Raw genomic sequence first — 19716 nt, forward strand, 5'->3', positions numbered from 1 at the left:
TGAAAAGGTTTTACTGATAAATGTTTATTTCCTCCAAAACAAAACAAAAAAAACCCAGAAATAATTATATCTATTGTATCTATTATACATTATCTATTCAAAGTTGTAAATGTTTTAAAATAAAAAGTAAATACACATCTCATTTGATCACTTACCTAAAGTATTTAAGCTTTGTCAGACCTAACCACAATAATTTGTACTTTTGCATACATTATATGATAAAAAAAATTAAAATTTATATTATACTAAATCATCATCATCACATTTGCCAAGTGCCAGACCAATGCTGGCTTGTTTTTCCCCACTCTAGACTTTGTTCCTGTGACATGGAGTAGCAGGCAAGGGTTTATTGCACATGGCAGCACCATGGACAAGCTGCCCCTCACCATTTGATGGTGAGGCCACTGGTGCTCTTCTCCACGGCGTGATACTGTGTGTGAAGCAGCTGCTGCGCTTGCTCCTCTCCCATGCCCTCGAGCCAGGAGCGGTAAAGCTCGACCACCCGTGCATCCCCCTCGGGTGCGGACACTCGTTCTGCTCTGTACAGTTCATCAACCTGCTGCAGCAGTTCCTTGTTGGACTGATCTGCGACAGGTTTCAGCTGCCCACCTCCATTAAGGCACCCTGAATGGAAACAAATACATGTTGAGGACAGTCCATAAATGTTTGCATGTTTACTTTTTTTTTAAACTGTCATGTTTAATCATTATTTTGGCTGTACCATCCCACATTGGATTTAATTTGAAACTATGACTAAGAAGCTTTAGTGACGATTTCCTCTGAAACGAGGTACGTCGGTAGTTGGTAAACCAATGAGAAAATCACAGCCCTTTTTACAATCCTCCCATGTAGGGAACCAAACCTTATTGATCAATTGACCAATCACTGACATTGTTTCTTGGCCATTTGTTGTTACTGCATCATTACTTTATTGAAAAGATCGCCAAGAAGTGGTCTAGAGTAGACTGTACACATGACATTTGCCTTTGGAGTACACTGCCGATTTGTTTCTCAACGTGTATGTAATATAAGCGTCAGTTCCAAAACATCAGATAGAAAAATCAGTAAAAAAAAAAAGTAAAACATTAGGAAGTAATGCATCAAAAAGAAAACACACTTAATTGTTAAACAGATGAACATTTTCTAGCATGTGGGGACAGATAATAGCATAAAGAGTAATACATAGCACAAGCATGACCTAATAATCTTGTTTATCACAAGAGGAAGGCCACCAATATGCTTCAAGAACAAAGACCAGATCACACTTTGCTCAAAAGTACATAAAAATGTATATACAATGGATGATGGCAGCTTCTACATTCACAATTTCACATGGTGTTTTTCATTTTCATTATTATATTTAGCAAACCCTAACTCTGGCACCTCCACTTCAGGCCAGGTCCTGGGCAGCTCTGTTGTGTGAGAACTTAGGAAGAAATCACACATCACTCCACTGCTGCATTCCCTTCACTGGCTTCCTGCAGTTGCCTGCAACAGATTTAAAACCTTGATACTTTCATAGAAAGCCAATAACAGGCTACCTGCCTCCTACTTGAAAGCACAGTGTTGCATCACACTGTATCTTGCAAACTTTGTGCCTCAAGTACATCTCATCTTGAGAATTACTGCCCCCCCCATGAGACAAGGAAGACAACCCTCAAAACCTTTCTGCATTAGCACCCAAGTGATGAAATGAACTTCCAATAGCTGAGCAGTGTCCTTTGCTGTCTTTAAATGTAGACTGAAAACCCATATCTACAAAAGGCACTTGATTAAATCACTAATCCTGCACTCAATTGATTACATATATACTTATTGAAAAAATTATCCTGTTACTTGTGTGAATTTTCCTTGTGGATATTTTCTCTGACAGTTGTAGCTTAACGGTATCCTTAGACTCTGACCTAATGTGCTAGCGTAAGGAATACATGGAGACAACAAAGCAACAGAGCATCTGCTAAATGCTATAAATATAAATATAACTAATGTATTGGGTGTTAGGTTTTGGTTGTCACATGTGGTTTGTAGAGATTAATGTATTTACACTTCTATAAAGCCTGGCTAAAAGGGGTCTCAAAAACCTTATGAAGTGGTTTATGGAATCTTAATCTGTTCTCAGGAGTCCTGACACTACATTCACCAACCTCTGTAACATGGCTGAAATTCATATGCATTCTGGATAACAGCGTCTGCCAAATAAATAAAATGTAAATGTAAATTAAATAGTACAGCTTTAAGTGGATGATCCTATTGCTTATTCAACACACATGAAGTGATCATGTATAAATGGCATCAAAGAATTTGTACCACATTTGATGCAATGAGGAAAATGTGGAGACAGATTTTTTTGTTTTGTTTCTGCTTATGAATCAAAAGATACCAACTGTGAAATGGTGGTGTAAACATAAGAGGACTATCAGAGGAACTGGCTCACTTCTCTTTATTGGTGCGAGTGCAGTGTAAGGATTAATTCTGCATACAAGCATGTTCACAACTCAGGTCCAACCATATGTTTGAAAACTAAGTGGATGGCATTTCACCTTGCAGCAGAACAATAACCTGAATTGTACTGAAGCAAATCAGCCAAGTCACTTACCAAACTTGAACCTCACCTAGCATGCCTTTCACATAGTCATAAAAACAGTTAAGTCAATAACAAAATCATGTCCCTGGGTCAAAAACTTCAAGATGTATTCCTGTAGCTCATCTAGTAGAGCAGGTAGAACAATGTGCAAGCAACACAGAGGCATGAATGGTTCAATTTCCAGAGAATATACATACTGTCACTAGAGATGGCACCGATCCGATACCACATCGGAATCAGGTTGATATCAGCAAAAACATCCTGGAATGGATATCAGCAAAAAATCTTTAAGGAAACTGATCCAATACCATCACAAATCCAGCCTGAAAATAGCACAACAGTGCTTGTCAGCAGTGCACTGCACGTAAGAAGAGGTTAGTTTGAGTAGGTCACATGATAACAGCTGGGTGAGTTTGAGCACAGTTTATACAATACTGCAGAATTTAACTGTACCTTTTACTTCCCATTATTGATTAAAAACTGTGTTAGAATGTAAAAATCATTGCACTTGCTTATAGTTATCTGTCATATCCACGCATCACATCTGACATCATGTAAAAATATCGAATTGCAATTGATATCAGCAACATTCAAATGCAAGATATTGAGATCAGATCGGTATATAAAAACTGGTATTGTGCCATCGCAGTCACACTGAAGAGAAAAAAAAAAGTAAGCTGCTCTTGACAAGAACATCTGCCCCTATATGCGTGCAAAGAATTTGCAACCAACTATGAAACATGGTCCAATTACTTGATGTTTCCTGAGCTGGGCAGATTGCATGTATAAAATATGCTGATTCCTACTCTTCTTTAACAGTCAGTATCAAACCATAGAACTGTTGTTGGCTGTATAATTTTTGGTGGAAGATCGCTCGCAGTGACACCAAATCTTGAGAAATGTCCAGCAACTATGCTGTGCCTAATACACTCATAGTAGCAAAGGATCACCTACCAGGCCACTACCATGTCAGTGTGACTGGTGTACTGAGAATAGTACACCACCAAAATAATATCTAGCGGTGGTCCTGAACAACAGTAGAGGTTGGTAGGCAAACTGTGCATTGCAAAATATGGACATGATCTGCAATGATACACCTATAAAAAGGCACTGATAAGATAGGCTTACCTAATAAACTGGGTGTTGAGAGTACAATTTATAAGGTAATGCACCCTACAACTAATGCAATACCAGTTTTAGCATTTCCACCTCAGGGCAGATCATGGATGGTCATGTCGTCTGACGTAATGCATCAGTTCCGGCTTTTGTTTTCATATGTGGACTGCAGACATAGATGTACTGTATTTACATGTGTAACCTTTGCAAAAATGCATATCAAATAACTCATGCGGTAGTGTTAATCTAATATTACGACTAAACATGTATAAATGGGATTAACTTCTACCAGCATAACAGGATTAGAAAGGTATAAAAAGAAGAGGAACTGCTTATTATTCAAAGCACAAAACTTCAACCTAGAATTGTGGACTCAGATATGCGGGGTGCAAAACGAACAGGCTGTTTAATGGTGTGACTGCATCAGGGATATAAAGGAGTATACAAGCACCATAGTATCTTAACAACTCAAAACCATTCAAATGCCTGAAAACTGAATACGTTACAGAGTTCTTCAGATCAAAAAACAGATGGTTCTTGCCTAGCCAAGTCAATCACCCAACCTCAACCCCACCCAATATACACTCAACATGAGACTGAAGGCAAAAATACCCTTGTAACAAGGAGGAACTGGCAAAGCATCTACCAGGGAAGATAAGAATCTGGAGATGATATCAGGTTTAAAAAAAAAAAAAAAAAAAAAAAAAAAAAAAAAACTTCAAGTATTATTATTTCAAGTATTTACTGCAATGGATTTACAAATCAACCACTAAACATTTGACCAATTACTTATGGTTCCTTGGACCATGCTATGACTCCTATTTTTTATTAATAGGTGCTTCTGTTGCTCACCTAGAAGATCATGTGCACATATGTACACACACAGTCATACTAATTAATATATGTAAAAGTGCCTCCAAATGCTGAAAATCTAAATATAAAAAGTTTTGAACCACAGAACCACTTTGGCGACAGACTACCCTCAACACTCAATACCACTGATGTGTAAAATCTCCAGCAACACTGCTGTGCCTGATAAACCCATGCCATGCCAGTTTTATGAACAGTACATACCAAAGTAATACCTGGTCAACAGTGATGCGGTTTGGGCTAGTGTGATTGACAAACTGTAGTAGATGGGTTACAGTCTCTCTATATAAATATATATATAAACTATATATAAATTCATCTATAAATTCACCTAGAAGAAAGGTGCACCTGAAAGTGCCTGGAGAGAGTTCTTTCACATGTAAATAACCCTACATTTAGTTTAAAGTTTAACAAATATTTTAAACCTTTTTTTCCCCCCCCTCACCTGAAGGGCATGCCATAACTTCTACAAAGTGATACAGTGACTTTCCTCTCTTCAGCTTCTGCACAAGGTTCTGAATGTTGCGGAAACCATAAGTAGCAGCAAAACGCAGAAGAACCACACCATCTTTCTCTAAAGTGACTTCTTGGAAGTCCTTGTTCCTGTCACAGAAATTAAAAATAACATTTACAATAAGCACATGAGCCACACAATCACACCAACCTGATGCCTAAAGGATGTCATTAAAGGATGGTGGCAAATATTTGTTACTTACCTGAGTGTCTTATATGTGATTTCCTGCACTTCTACACCAAAGAGCTGTTTGGCAGCATGGGTGTAAACATGATGAAGATAGCCACCTGAACCACTCCCAGCATGACATAGCAACTCTTCATCACACATATTGTTAAACCTTGTGTCACAAACATACACATGTAAGTACAAACATACACAACCAGAAAAATTCACAAACACAGAAAGGGCTTGACTTAATGGATAATTGTGTCTGGTAACATGCAATTACAGTGGGGGAAAACAAATACATAAACATGTTAAACTAAGTTTGTAAAGATGAAAAAACTTACATAGTGTCTAAAGGTGCTGGATTTACATAATTCAGAGATACACCTTCTTCTTCCAACATCTTTAGAACTTCTCCTGCAAATGAAACAAATCCACAACAATACACAAAAACAGACATTCATGCTTAAAGGTAGTTTCACTCCTATGTTAGTGCTCCTCACCTGAAGTAATTACACAGTCCACCTCTCTGGTTTCAGACTCTCTAAGGTAGAAATCTGGTCTGGAAGCTTCCAGTTTCTTGTCATAGCATGGCATCACTGTCACATGGTAGATCTTTTGTGGTTCAAGAGCCTTTGGACCCATAAAATTAAGGTGATCCACTATGAAGTACATTTCTTTATACTGGGAAGTACTACATTTTGGAAGATCAATTATTTTTTCAACCTCCATTCTAAGAATATGAAAATGCATCTGGGTTACCTGCTGCATACTGAAAAATCTCTTGACCAAGGATCCCATCATCTGTTGGGGGGAGCGTGTTGTGCTGATGTAAGGTAAGATGAAATCACCATGAGTCTTCTCGGCATAGCAGATCCAACCTGTTCTCAATACCAAACCATTCTGGTCTTAAATACAGTAATACTTGTGAAGCAGATGGATACAGTTGCTATACAGATAAATCAAGTTGAACGTCAATCCGACGTGTATAATTGAAAAATCTAATTCAAGCACTTCACTGCAGACTCCAAGGACTTTGTGGTTTGTTGAGTTTGTGAGTAAACAAAGAAAATCTAGTTGTGGATTTCCTGCAGTTTTTAAAGAACTGTAAGCTTTCATGTCACAGGCCAGTGTGTCTGACACTACGGCACTTACCAGGACAAGCTGACGCCAGCATGGGCAGGGATTTTTTGTCCTCCTCTTTCCGGGAAAACCTCTCCAAAAACTCTCTCTGGCTCTCTAAGAGACTGAAAGCACGACTGAAGCCAGTGTCAAACACATAATGAACACCTGAAACACACATTATTCCAGCATTAGTGATTTTATGGCAAAATATTTTCCTTGAATGAACACACCCATAAAGAGTATTCAGAAGAACAGTTTCTTCTGAATTGAAAGCTTGAAACTATTTTAATAACAATAACAAAAAATTAAAGGAAAAATGAAAACATCAGCAATGGAAAACCAATGTGCAACTTGGAATCAAAGTGTTGTAAACTCTTGTGTGTTAGCCCTTTGTGCAACCTGGCTGCTCACCCAGGTTTTTGAAGAAGGCAGTGAGCCTCCTGGCAGCGTCGCTGCTGCTAAGACCATAGCGTGCGGCTAGCGATGCCCGCGACTGCGGCGACAGCGACACCACCACCACTTTCTGTTCAATGCTGTCACTCTGCTACATAGCGCAACAGGAACACGTGTTGAGGGTGATAATACACAAACCAGCATGTCTAAAACACATCACTGATTGATGCAATATCTCAATACCACTCTGTCTCTGAAGCAGGAAATCTGCACTCTTTAGTTAGTGATGACTGGTGGTACTTTGATGACTTATGAGATGGCATTACCTTGTTCTGGCGCAGTACTCTGTACAGTTCCTCATGGCTCTGCTGGGAAATCAGGATGCTCTCAGCTGAAGTGATGCAGCCACTGCATGCCAGACAGTCATTCAGTGTAATCCTGGCTTTCTCCAGCTTATGCATCTGGCCATCCTAGAGACAGTGACCGCAGGGACACTATTCTTAGCACTCGGATGTAATAGTCATGCTTTAGTAATCTAAAAACAAAAAAACTCAAACAAGTAGGTAGCTAGATTAGCTCAGTTAAGAAATTCCACACACCTGGTTGACCTGAAAGTAATTGCCATCGTCTTCAATTTGGATTTTTGCAACAGACCTTCCCTGTTTGTTGTCAAGCTTTAATGGCTTCACACATTCCTGGTGAAGACAGAGAATTACTAGAAAAGCAATTGATCTCTGATTAAGGGTTATCAACACAACACCTCTTGCGCATCAACGCAGTAGCAAGTAAATGGGTCAGTTTCACATTCTTAGAAAGTTCGATGAAAAACGCGATACTTGCAAAACAAAATTATATATATATATATATATATATATATATATATATATATATATATATATATATATATATATAGGCGTTTACCGTAGTAATAATATACACAATGTATCATTTGTTTGAATAAAGCTAGTTAGCCAACTTATGGTTAGCTAGCTAGCTTAGCTAGTTTGCGGCTAACTTTACATTAATGTTACGATGCATGTCTGATAAAAAAGGATTGGAATTTGTTTTTGAACTAATCACTAGGTTAGTGGAACATGGAGAATAAGTACTGTTGTAGCTTTACCTGTGATGGAGTAATAAAGTCATCCAAATCAGTTAACTGTAAGACACCGCTAAAATTTGACGCCATGTTGAATGACCTCTACCCTCAACCGTAACAACGTGACAAAAACAATGGGTGGATCTCAAAACTCTGCTACCTCCTCGAGTCTTTCGTGAGGATCTCACAACTCCTGTTTCTGCTACCTCCTCGTCCTTCGTGAGGACTTATGTCTTCCGGTTTTATCTGTAGATAAAAGGCGCCCGAGAGAGAGAATCCAAAGTGAATGGGAGTTTTTCACCTCTTGCCCAGGATCTTCCTTTAATTTTGGAAAGTATATGTATCACTCTAAACGTAGAAAATAAAACGTACCTGCATATTTACTTTTTTTCTACAGCAAAAGGGTTTTTGGCAGTAATTCGCTAGCGTTTCTGCTACTACTTGCTGATAGGTTGGTGAATTAACGCCGAAGCAACAGAAATCCTAACAAGTAGTACTTCATTAATTATCTAACATTTAATAACTAACGTAGGGGTAATACTCGCCTACTTACTTAATGTGTCTAGAAATGCAAAAACATGTATAGGCATATCTCAACTTACCTTCCCTAAAGCTATTCCCCAAAGGAAATACTCATAACACATTGTGCCTACACAAGAACAGGATAAACTAGAAAAGAACAGAGAGAGAAATGAGAAGAATGAGATTGAGAGTAACAGACAACACTACTTAATCCCACATATCTTTATACATGAAGGCATCCCTATCCTTGTTAGACATAATCAGAAGCTGAGGATCCAGACACTGAAATAGCCTGGTGTCTGAAAGATGAGTATACAAGATGAAGAAGATGATAAACTCCTGATAACAATCAAGAACAAGATGAATCATGGAAAACGGCTGGGCCATAGCTGTATGTGCACATGCTGTACTGAATTGCATTACTTCATGGGATGCATGCCACATGAGAGCATACACTGTTTTGTTTAAGTCGTTCATCATACCTCCATGTATGAACAAAGATGAAACCTTGCCTGCTAGTGTTGTGTGTAACAGGAACATCTAAGCTACCTTTGAGTAAGCTAATAATGTGTTTTCCGAAAGGAACAACCTTTCCACAGCTGGAATATCAGGTAGATGTGCCTTTCTTTGTGAGAAGAAGGAGCCCACGTTTTTGAAACAGAGGCCAATACAGGAGCAGATGTAGTCATCACACTCAGTATCATAACTTATAAGGAGGAAATGTTGACTTAGGAGGCAAATGTTTCTGCTTATCTGTTTTCCCTTATCAGAGCATGATGTCTTTTTGTTAACCAATCTGTTTGTAACCTACAGCTCATATTTACACAAGGGAATGTGCTTGTCTGCACACCTTGTCTCAAACTGACACACTCAATTTTACAACCTCATGCAGCTCAACAAGTTGACACAGTATGACAATACCTGAAACACAGCAACATCTAGGCTACCCTTGAGTAAGTTAATAGTCTGTTTGGCAAAATGAACAACCTTGTTTTGCAAAAAACCCCCAATCTTTCCACAGCTGGAAGATCAAGTAGATGTGCCTTTCTTTGTGTGAAGAAGGAGCCCATGGTTTTGAAACAACTAAGATAAGAGGCTATTATAGGAGCAGATCCATTTGCACAAATAAAAATTTAGAATCTGAAGATAAAAAATGCCTCCTGACTAATCATTGTCAAATGATGAGTGTCCCATTTTCACACAAAATTAAGTTTGGTTGCAGTCAAGAATGTCATTATCCTATCTTCACATTTGATATACACTGCCTGGCCAAAAAAAGGTCACCACCAGGATTTAACTAAGCAAATAGGTAAGAGCCTCCCATTGGATAATTATTGCATGGGTGATTATGTTTCAGACGGCAACATGTTTCAGCTGGCAACAACTACACACTGAAGTACCTTCTGACTGGACACTGAAGGTCTGCCATACCACATGGTCATGCAGTTTATTAGGATATTTTCAGTGAGACAATTGGTCAGAATCTGAGCAGGTAGCTGGACTTTTTCAGTCTTCTTTGAAAATAGAGTTGCTGTTATGTCTTTGTGACCAGGACAGTAGTGGTGTGGGACGAGTAGAAATCACCAGAGATGTGGACACTCAGGAAATTAAAGCCTGAGCCACTTTGTTTCCATTGATACTGGCACCCCATTGTTAAGAGGCAGAGTGGAAGATATTACATTGTTTAACCTAATGGACTGTGGTCTGTTGGTTAGAAAGTCCAAACTCCAATTGCACAAAGTGGGGTGGGGTAGGGGCTGATTCCAAGGTCACTGAGATTAGCGATCAGCTTGGAGTGAATGTGGTGAATGCCAAACTAAAATCAATGAACAGCAGGCGGGTAAGAGCAGAATGTAGTGTCAAAGAGATGTTGTGTCATTTCAACTTATTCAGGCAGTAAGCAGACTCCGAAATCAGTGTCAGAGATAAGTGGGCTTTGAGATGACATGGTCAAAACACTTCATAATAATGGGAGTGGGTGCAATAGGGTGGCTGTCATTTGAGCTCACTGTTGTGCCATCAAGCACAGCAACTTTATGTGCATCCACTTCTGAGTGCGGCACAGACAGAGGTGGCGAGAGTGAGGGATTGATAATCAGTTTCTGTTCAATTCTGAAGACATTCATGTTTGCACACCATTTACGGAATGCTGAATATGTAGCCTACTGGTTTAAAGTGCAAACTACCGGTTTTACCACTCATATCAGACAACTTGATGAGTGGGTTCTTGTTGCACCTTTTACCACTACATGCACGTGAAACTGTCACAGGTCATGTAGTGGGCATGCACAATGTAAAAGATGGCAGGTTCTAAGGATACATATGAGATATTTCTTTTGCACATGAGTCTTTTGGAAGAGTAAAACAATGATTGAAAAATAAACTGGAACACATCCAAATAGGTAAGGATTGTATTTTCTCATTATTGCGTTTAAGGTAAGAAGCAAGAAGTAAAGCATGAACAAGCTCTCTGTATTCAAACTTTATGTTTGTGTTAACTTCCCGTATGTAAATTCATGAATTACCAGCATATCAAACACAGCATGAGCAAACCTTACGACAATTGCAAGCAGGTGTGGATCTGTTACAGGGCTACACATGGTTAAAACATGTAAATCGAAGAGCATCGCTCAAAGTAAGTAGTCTAAATTCCATTTTACACCAGAAGCGGTGTTACCACGTCTGATTTAAAATGGACTTTAATCCCAAACTCTCAAATGAGCTTTATTCATATTTATGGAAAGTTTAGAAGCGATGGTTATGCTTCGGTAGACTAGTAACAAACAGATTATTAGTTTTAAATCAAGTTAATTTTATTTAAAAAAATATATTTAATTGCGGTCTGTAAAAACGCTCACTACCCTCCTAGTTTACAATTTTTTAAATATCCGATTGGTTTGGAATATCAGCATTTAACATTTAACATTTCACAACTTGGAGTGAATGTGGTGAATGCCAAACTAAAATCAATGAACAGCATTATAACATAGATATTATTATACAACAGGCGGGTAAGAGCAGAATGTAGTGTCAAAGAGATGTTGGGTTATTTCAACTTATTCAGGCAGTAAGCAGCCTCCGAAATCAGTGTCAGAGATAAGTGGGCTTTGAGATGACATGGTCAAAACACTTCATAATAATGGGAGTGGGTGCAATAGGTTGGCTATCATTTGAGCTCACTGTTGTGCCATCAAGCACAGCAACTTTATGTGCATCCACTTCTGAGTGCGGCACAGACAGAGGTGGCGAGAGTGAGGGATTGATAATCAGTTTCTGTTCAATTCTGAAGACATTCATGTTTGCACACCATTTATGGAATGCTGAATATGTAGCCTACTGGTTTAAAGTGCAAACTACCGGTTTTACCACTCATATCAGACAACTTGATGAGTGGGTTCTTGTTGCACCTTTTACCACTACATGCACGTGAAACTGTCACAGGTCATGTAGTGGGCATGCACAATGTAAAAGATGGCAGGTTCTAAGGATACATATGAGATATTTCTTTTGCACATGAGTCTTTTGGAAGAGTAAAACAATGATTGAAAAATAAACTGGAACACATCCAAGTAGGTAAGGATTGTATTTTCTCATTATTGCGTTTAAGGTAAGAAGCAAGAAGTAAAGCATGAACAAGCTCTCTGTATTCAAACTTTATGTTTGTGTTAACTTCCTGTATGTAAATTCATAAATTACCAGCATATCAAACACAGCATGAGCAAACCTTACGACAATTGCAAGCAGGTGTGGATCTGTTACAGGGCTACACATGGTTAAAACATGTAAATCGAAGAGCATCGCTCAAAGTAAGTATTCTAAATTCCATTTTACACCAGAAGCGGTGTTACCACATCTGATGTAAAATGGACTTTAATTCCAAACTCTCAAATGAGGTTTATTCGTATTTATGGAAAGTTTAGAAGTCTTCGGTAGACTAGTAACAAACAGATTATTAGTTATAAATCAAGTTAATTTTATTTAAAAATATATATTTAATTGCGGTCTGTAAAAACGCTCACTACTCTCCTACTTTACAACTTTTTAAATATCTGATTGGTTTCCAATATCAGCATTTAACATTTTACATGCTACTAATTTTGGGTTCAAGTTAATCAGGAGAGATTGTAAAAACATTTGCTTGACAGCCATGATTTGTTTCACTTCCTCCAAATGGTCTTCTTCCCTTAAAAAGAGATTCTGCTTAGAAGAATGGTCTATTAACATCCATTCTTGGTTAAAAACTAGCAGAATGTATGTGTATTCAGTAGGTTATAACATAGCAATTATACATGATATTGTGCAGTAGCTGAAATATAGGAGCCCTGCTGGTGATATCCCTTCTTAAGAAAATTGTGCGTGACCACGGCTTATATGAGAACGATATCTTAATGAGTAGAAATGAGTTAGTAAGGCGTGGGAATGAGATAATTAAGGTGATGGAACGGCTTAGATGAGACGTTGCATAATTTTAAGCAAGAGACACTTAATTCTGAAAGCTCATGGCCTCAGACGCAGACAGCACGCAGATTTGGCAGAAGTGATAGATTTCATTATATATCAAATGGATGAGCAGTGGAGGCTAATTATCCAAGAGCACTGCCATACAGAAACTCACACTAGTGACCCAGCCTTACTTCATCACTTCAAGTGGAAATTAATATTTGGGTATATTTGTAGTCTAGGGTAGTCCAATTATATTATCACTAATAAAAAAACTTGTTTCAGTTTCCTTTTTAGCATTGAGTTAGCTCACCGTTGTAATTATTGTTGTTTATGGGGAATAAAGACTCTGTAATTGCACAGGAATCTTTTGTTTGGAAATAAAATTAATATTTTTCCTAGTAAAATCAATCTGTAGTACATAATCAGAGCTCTATAAAATCAACACATTTTAACACATCAAAATGAAAAATCCAATTAAACCTCAACTGTGGAATAATTATCTAGTTGAAATACCTTGTTTATCTTGTTTCAAGATCTTGATTAGGATCTTGTTCCCACACCCTAATAAGTCATGGCCATGCCTTAATTATTAAGAAGGGATATAACCAGCACAGCTCTGTAGTAATACTACATAATATCTTGGAAAACAGACAGAATTGTACTGAAATACACTGCAGTGCTCCACAGTTGGTTATATTCCATGGAAAAGATTACATGTCTTTGGGTTATTCCTTTTGTCTGTGCAGTGACAAAGCCATGATGGGTTGGAAGGTAATAAATCTGGTGGTCCTCTGTTTGGTGGCCATCACCACAGTGAAGATTATTTTTCTTTACATGTGAGTCTGTGTAACTGTGCTTACATAAGTCAAACATAACTGCAACTCTCAAAGCAGATTTAGTTTGAATGTTTGAATTTGTTTGCTAATATGATCAAGCCAGGAGATTTTTTGAAACCCACTGGATGATACATAACACTGTGTATCACTGTGTGATAAAACATTTGGAGATTTAGATATCAGGGGGGTAGAACTTTTTTGGAAAATACTAATGTAATTTTTAAGCAAATAAATGGAAAGGTAATAATGGTAGTGCTTTTCAACTGGTTATTGTATTCAATTGAGAAGACCATTTGAGAAGACCACCTTTAAATAAAATGTGGCATACACATTATATAAATAAATGCATATGGATTTTCCACAATTCATTTCAGTTTCCACATATTCCAACATCTTAGAAGGTTGTATATAGAAATACAGAATACAGAAATACAAAAAAAAAAAAAAAAAAAAAAAAGATCACAGTCTAAGGTCACCATCCAAACATGTACCTTTGCACTCATTTCTAAACATATTTGTCATTCTGAAACTCTTGTTTACAGTTCTGTGGGAACAGTAACAAAGGGGCGCCAGGAGATTGAGGTCATGGTCCCCAGTGGTGTGTGGTCATGGGGTCACATCAATGAATCCAGGAATTTGTCTATACATGATGTTTCTTTGGAAGCAAAGGAGGAGCCTATGGATCAAAAATTCATGAATCATTTACAGAAAACACCCACAAGACCTCTCCATGTGGTGCACTTAGATCTAAAAGGTGCTGCACCCAAAGTGGAATATTTTAAACAGGTGAGGAATCACCAAATCTAACAGCTAGGAGAAACACATCACACTGTTGAAAAACAGAAATCACAAAGATGCCTTCAGCAGGAATTATTGGGGGGAGGGGGACATTTTACCCCATTCCAAACTTTGAAGGGGACATGTCCCCTCGAAGAAATGAATATTTGTTACACACGTGCTCTCACAGAACATAATTTGCGGCAGATTAACACTGCTATGATCGGCCCTACTTTCGAAAGCCAAATCACGCATCGTATATGAATATCTTTGGTCATGAATTAAAATGTATAAGTTAAGAATATCTTTGGTAGAACACATAATGTGACATATTTTGCAGCAGCCAATTATGTATGCCAATTATATCTGCAACCAAAGACGGACGACTTTTGATAACAAAATACCTCCTACTAGGCTGGTTGATAAGCCACCTTTGAGAGGATGCTATTGGGTGACGTGAAACGTCATTGGACAACTACAAATACTGGGCCTGGCTTATTGATATCACAGGCGGACATAGAATTCTGCCAAGATTTTACTGGCGTCATGTCGTACAGTCTGGCGTAACTGTCTCACTGAAATCGCACAGTGTAAGCCTGGCTTTAGTCAATCAATCAATAGGTGACGTAAACATTTAGAAAAATAAGCAATAAAAGTTCCATGTCTACGGGACTGTAGTGTCAGCTACAGATGCACAGGCCACACGTAGATGGATTCACTCCAGAGAGTGGCAATGCAAGAAGTGACAACGCACCCCCAGTTAGAATTTCTGCACCCCCAGTGAAGCTTTGGAGAAAACGCAATCTATAAGACTATAACTAAGTTGTAATTAAGTTACATGGCACACAAGAAGAAAAGGAAAAAAAGAAAAACACCTTTCTAAAGAAGAGATTATCATTTGTTGAAAGAAAAGTGCTGTTTTCTAAAGCTTAGAATGCAGAGAAATGTAAAAAAAAAAAGTAATGATGCTGTATACAGCATAAATGTCTATAGTTCTATTATTATTATTATTATTATTATTATTATTATTATTATTATTATTATTATCCTTTAGTTTTCGTGTTTTAGCGGCCTCTGGAAGTTTGGAGAAGAATTGCAGGCAAAGTCCAAATAAAGGAGCAGTTTGTGAATGGATAGAAAATGGATAGATCGTTTTGTCTTTATTTTCATAATGATTTATTTAGGAAGGGTTTTGGGAAACACTCTCTAACGAACATTCTAGGTCAAGTTAACAATGTTCTTAGTGTTCCGAATGTTTGTGAAACGCAGCCCGGCTTTGTTGTGGTTATGTGAACTAAAATAGAGTAAGTATGCTGATTGTATCTTTTATCACAGATCTTCCCATTACTCTCCTCTCTGGGTGCTGATGGTATTTTGGTGGAGTATGAGGATATGTTTCCCTATGAAGGGGAACTTCAGATCATTAGGTCACCATTTGCATACAGGTGAACTTGCGAATTTTCTATACTTCACGTTCAAAACTTTAATAGCTCATTATGTGGATTAGGAATGAGTTATTGATATATCTCATTAACTTGGACAGTATAGAAGAAATTGAGGAAATTAAGACCCTGGCCAAACTAAACAAGCTTGAGCTGATCCCCCTGGTGCAGGTGTTTGGACATTTAGAGGTAAACAAACAAATTATTTGATTATTTGATTATTTTAAAATTATTATTTTACTATTATAAATATTAATGATAGCACTTATCAAACCATAAGAACATCTTTATAATAATGATAGTTTTACATTTTTTCAGTTCGCGCTGCTCAGGGCTGTCACGGAAGCACTGATGGACTGGTGCAGCACTAGCTGCAGCTTCCTTAAGCGCTGATTTGACTCCTTTGGTCTTTCTCCTCCTGTGCAGTTTGTTCTGAAACATGAAAAGTATTTCCACTTGAGGGAGGTGGCCATGTTTCCCAATAGCCTGAATCCTCTGGCCCCAGGTGCCCTGAAACTGGTTGAAGAAATGCTAATTCAGGTCCTACAGAGGCACCCAGAAGCACAGTGGATCCATGTTGGAGCTGATGAGGTCAGTGAAGTATAGGTTTTTTTTTTTTTTCTTAAGCTCATAAGTAATATGAAATTGTTTAGTCATATTTTAGAAAGCATGCTTGAACTGTTATGTTACACACTAAAACATTCACTTTGGACCATTTCACACTGAGCCATTTGATTCTTGTCCAAGAATCAATGAGCTATAAGGGATTGTATACACCAAAAAATCAGGTTTGGGATCTTGGAGAGAGTGAAGACTCAAAGCTTTGGTTGAAAGAGAATGGTGGAGATGTTGGAGTACTGTTCCTCAGGCATGTCACAGCAGTTTGTCTTTTCCTGGCTGAGCTGAGATCTGGTATAAAAATACTCTTTTGGGAAGACATGCTCAGAAAGATGAGTGCTGTTGCTATCAAAGGTATGTCAGAAGAAAACTGCAGACATAATAATACTGCTAGCAGTACAACTTACAAACTGAAATTCCCACTGACAGATTCAGTACAGAAAACACTGACATAATGTTTTAGCCACTCAAATATGTACTCTGCGTAAAGTACCCCAATAGATTTTAATGATTATTTTATTACAGGTTGTAATGAAATTAGACAAAGGGGGAAATAGCTATCAAGGAAAACTATGTTTAATATTCTGATGATTATACTATTATTTTATAATTTTGTATTCTTTGCTATTAGTTTCCAATAGTTTTGATTTTATTAGTGTATTAACTGTCATAGTTTTGTGCACTGTAGATTCACAACTACCGAATCTTGCTTTCCCTGTGTTATGGAACTACCTACCAAACATGGACATGGGTAACATAGGTGAGACCTTAACAACAGGATGGAGTCTAGTTTTTTCTAAGAGGTTGAACTCAGAAACATATACTCTCTAGATGTCATTTATCATGAAATTTACTTTATTTCACAAAAAGGTACCTTGCAAATGACAGAAACATTCTTTATTTGTAGGAAAACTCCTGTCTAAATACCAGGAGGCTGGATTTTCAGGCATGTGGTTTGCAAGTGCATTTAAAGGAGCATCAGAGGTTGACCAAATGTGGACTCCAATAAATCATCACTTACAAAATCATCTATCTTTGCTTAAAGTCATCAAGTCTATTATCCAGTATCCTTCTATAACTTTGCAAGGCATTGCCTTAACAGGGTGGCAAAGGTTTGTATAAAAATGTCTTTCTATTACCTATATGGCTGATAGCATATACATGCTATATCACTCTATTTCTATATTTAGACCAGGATAAAAATAGAAAATTAAAAATAGAAAATCTTAATGTAGATGTGTGCTTTTTAGATACAGACATCACACAGTGCTGTGTGAACTGCTCCCTGTGGCCATCCCATCTCTAGCTGTCTGCCTGCAAACTCTGAAATATGGTGAATACCAAAAACATCGAAAGAGCACTGCCTTTTGAGATTGAGTGACTGAAAAACAGAGAGAGACAGAGTGAAGGAACAGAAGCTCATTTTTAATTGTTTATTTTTGAGACAGGTTCTTTTAATTATGAGGCTGAAATGGAGGTACATCATATTTTGGGGTGCAAAGTTCAGCTGGACACTAACAGCTGGTGTGTGAGAGTGTCCTTTTTTCATTGTTTCTATGTATATGTAGTGAAAGTTGTTGTCATGAAGAGAACACTTTGCTGATTCTGTCTTTGATGTATATCCATTCTGTGCATGGCATCTAGCGAAGGCAGTGGGCAGTTTGCGGGTTCGAAGGTTTACTATATGGTGCATAAGATCTACTATGACCTTCAGAGCTCTATTAAAAAAATTATGAAAAACACGTGAGTGTTTTTGTAAAACACTGCTTATTTATATCTTGATGAACACTCAGAAAATCAATAAATATGTTTACATACATAATGAATACACAATTATTTTTTTCTTGTAGGTACTAAATGCATTTTGTCGTCATTGTTGAGATCCAAAACATTCCAATGCTTCCCATTGTTTGCATGTATGCTTTATGCCTTACACAGACACCTAAGAGGTTCTCTCAGCCCCTATAACCGAAAGTACAGCTTTGCAAACCCTCGAGATATTGGACTTTTTAAGGACAATCTAAAAAAGTAAGTTTGTTTTAAATGGGCAGCCTTTCATACCTTTCACATTTTATATGAATATTACTGGCAAATACTTTTGAAGCATTGAAGCCAATTTGATGGGGACTATTTTCAGTAATATACGTTAATCAAAAATGTAATCATGATTAGTGTGCTGCTTGGGTTTACATAGATTTTAAGCCATGACCTACACTAACAGCATGTTCAAATGATCCTCATATTGTATTATTCCAATACAATATGTATCATATTTTAAGTTGTTCAAGTTTTTGCAGTTTTTTTTTTAACCCTACCTGCCTAAATGTCGACTATTGTATAGGCATTCAGCACGAAAAATAAAACAACGTATCTTAAATAATTGGAAAATGCTTTTCTCTGTGGCAGGAAAAAAAATCATAGGCAAAATTTTATATACCATTCTGTCACCTTGTTAGCAACCTTTAGTAGGCCCTAGATGTATAATTTAGTTCATTCTGCCTCCTCTTACTAGATTGCTAGATGAGTGGGAGTCCTTTCTGAAGATGTTTGAAACAGAGATGGAGGCCATCTTCTACCCAGACACTGTGGAGGAGTGGATGGAGGAGAATATCAACCAGCACATGAACATGCTTCGTGCCTTGGTGCAAGATGCTGAGCACATTGCTAAACTCAAAGGACGGTCAAAGAGTTATAATCCTTTTTAAGATTAAATGACTTATGTGAAAGGTCTTAATAAAAAGGTAGCTAAAAATTCAAGGAGGTTAATAAGAGTATTTTTTCTTTACCAAAAACTTCATGTAGGGCACTGCATGTCTATATTGTATGTTACATTGTATAACAACATAACATTCTGTTAATATTTTTATACAACATTCTAGCCATGTTTATACTGTTGAATAAAATTTTACTAGGATCTGGTACTTTTATTTTCCAGTAAACCAGAGAAATGTAATGGATAACAACAAACAACAAAGATAACAACATCTGAAAGAATAAAGATACTGATGTTTGTGGTGTAAATTAGATTAGATTTGATTTATAGTGAATGTCTAGTCATTCCCAGTTTGGAGCTTCTGGTATGATGATTTACTCATTATTTAGCCCAGGCTGTATTATATGTTGTGTTTTGCATTACTTCCTGCCTTCTAAACTAGAAAGGATTATGATTTTTAGTCTGAGTAGTCATTTGTGGTTCTGCTAACACTTTA

The 19716-nt window shown here is 37.5% G+C and overlaps 2 protein-coding genes across 14 annotated transcripts; one reads left to right on the forward strand and one right to left on the reverse strand.

Annotated features, from left to right (window-relative positions):
* Positions 1 to 11: 11 nt before the first annotated feature.
* On the reverse strand, positions 12 to 8030 carry narfl (nuclear prelamin A recognition factor-like). 4 transcript variants are annotated; one of them, XR_014122769.1, is made up of 12 exons: positions 7894 to 8030; positions 7370 to 7465; positions 7097 to 7240; positions 6789 to 6921; positions 6408 to 6542; positions 6015 to 6133; positions 5756 to 5885; positions 5597 to 5669; positions 5287 to 5424; positions 5016 to 5173; positions 3713 to 3866; positions 2427 to 2845 (listed from the first exon to the last, which is right to left on the reverse strand). XR_014122769.1 is itself a non-coding variant. In XM_027003345.3 (11 exons), exons 1-11 carry the CDS (start codon positions 7957 to 7959, stop codon positions 383 to 385), a joined length of 1434 nt encoding a protein of 477 aa, XP_026859146.2. In that variant the 5' UTR covers positions 7960 to 8030; the 3' UTR covers positions 12 to 382. The 4 variants fall into 4 exon arrangements, 2 of the variants coding, with proteins under 2 accessions (XP_026859146.2, XP_081567259.1); XR_014122768.1 differs by having other exon boundaries at positions 2427 to 2907; XM_027003345.3 differs by lacking the exons at positions 2427 to 2845; positions 3713 to 3866 and adding an exon at positions 12 to 624.
* Positions 8031 to 10298: 2268 nt separating this feature from the next.
* Positions 10299 to 19264, forward strand: zgc:113333 (beta-N-acetylhexosaminidase). 10 transcript variants are annotated; one of them, XM_081711135.1, is made up of 16 exons: positions 10299 to 10793; positions 10920 to 11964; positions 12091 to 12197; positions 13581 to 13670; positions 14213 to 14456; positions 15783 to 15892; positions 15991 to 16078; positions 16316 to 16480; positions 16678 to 16861; positions 17196 to 17267; positions 17415 to 17619; positions 17758 to 17840; positions 17956 to 18031; positions 18152 to 18250; positions 18446 to 18535; positions 19020 to 19264. In XM_081711135.1, exons 4-16 carry the CDS (start codon positions 13591 to 13593, stop codon positions 19210 to 19212), a joined length of 1689 nt encoding a protein of 562 aa, XP_081567261.1. In that variant the 5' UTR covers positions 10299 to 10793; positions 10920 to 11964; positions 12091 to 12197; positions 13581 to 13590; the 3' UTR covers positions 19213 to 19264. The 10 variants fall into 10 exon arrangements, with proteins under 10 accessions (XP_081567261.1, XP_081567262.1, XP_081567265.1 ...); XM_081711136.1 differs by having other exon boundaries at positions 12153 to 12197; XM_081711139.1 differs by lacking the exon at positions 13581 to 13670.
* The last annotated feature ends 452 nt before the right edge of the window (positions 19265 to 19716 follow it).

Source organism: Electrophorus electricus, chromosome 3, assembly GCF_041902795.1.
Source record: "Electrophorus electricus isolate QZ-2024a chromosome 3, ASM4190279v1, whole genome shotgun sequence".
Classification (NCBI taxonomy): Eukaryota; Metazoa; Chordata; class Actinopteri; order Gymnotiformes; family Gymnotidae; genus Electrophorus; species Electrophorus electricus.

Excerpts from the sequence above, each read along its gene's own strand:
- zgc:113333 (XM_081711135.1), top strand. The coding sequence starts at position 13,591 with ATGATGGGTTGGAAGGTAATAAATCTGGTGGTCCTCTGTTTGGTGGCC. Across the intron at positions 16,079-16,315 it reads AGGTGTTTGGACATTTAGAG|TTTGTTCTGAAACATGAAAA; the intron begins GTAAACAAACAA and ends CCTCCTGTGCAG. Across the intron at positions 18,536-19,019 it reads TTTAAGGACAATCTAAAAAA|ATTGCTAGATGAGTGGGAGT; the intron begins GTAAGTTTGTTT and ends TCCTCTTACTAG.
- narfl (XM_027003345.3), bottom strand. The coding sequence starts at position 7,959 with ATGGCGTCAAATTTTAGCGGTGTCTTACAGTTAACTGATTTGGATGAC. Across the intron at positions 6,922-7,096 it reads GAGTACTGCGCCAGAACAAG|CAGAGTGACAGCATTGAACA; the intron begins GTAATGCCATCT and ends TGCGCTATGTAG. Across the intron at positions 6,543-6,788 it reads TGCCTTCTTCAAAAACCTGG|GTGTTCATTATGTGTTTGAC; the intron begins GTGAGCAGCCAG and ends TGTGTGTTTCAG.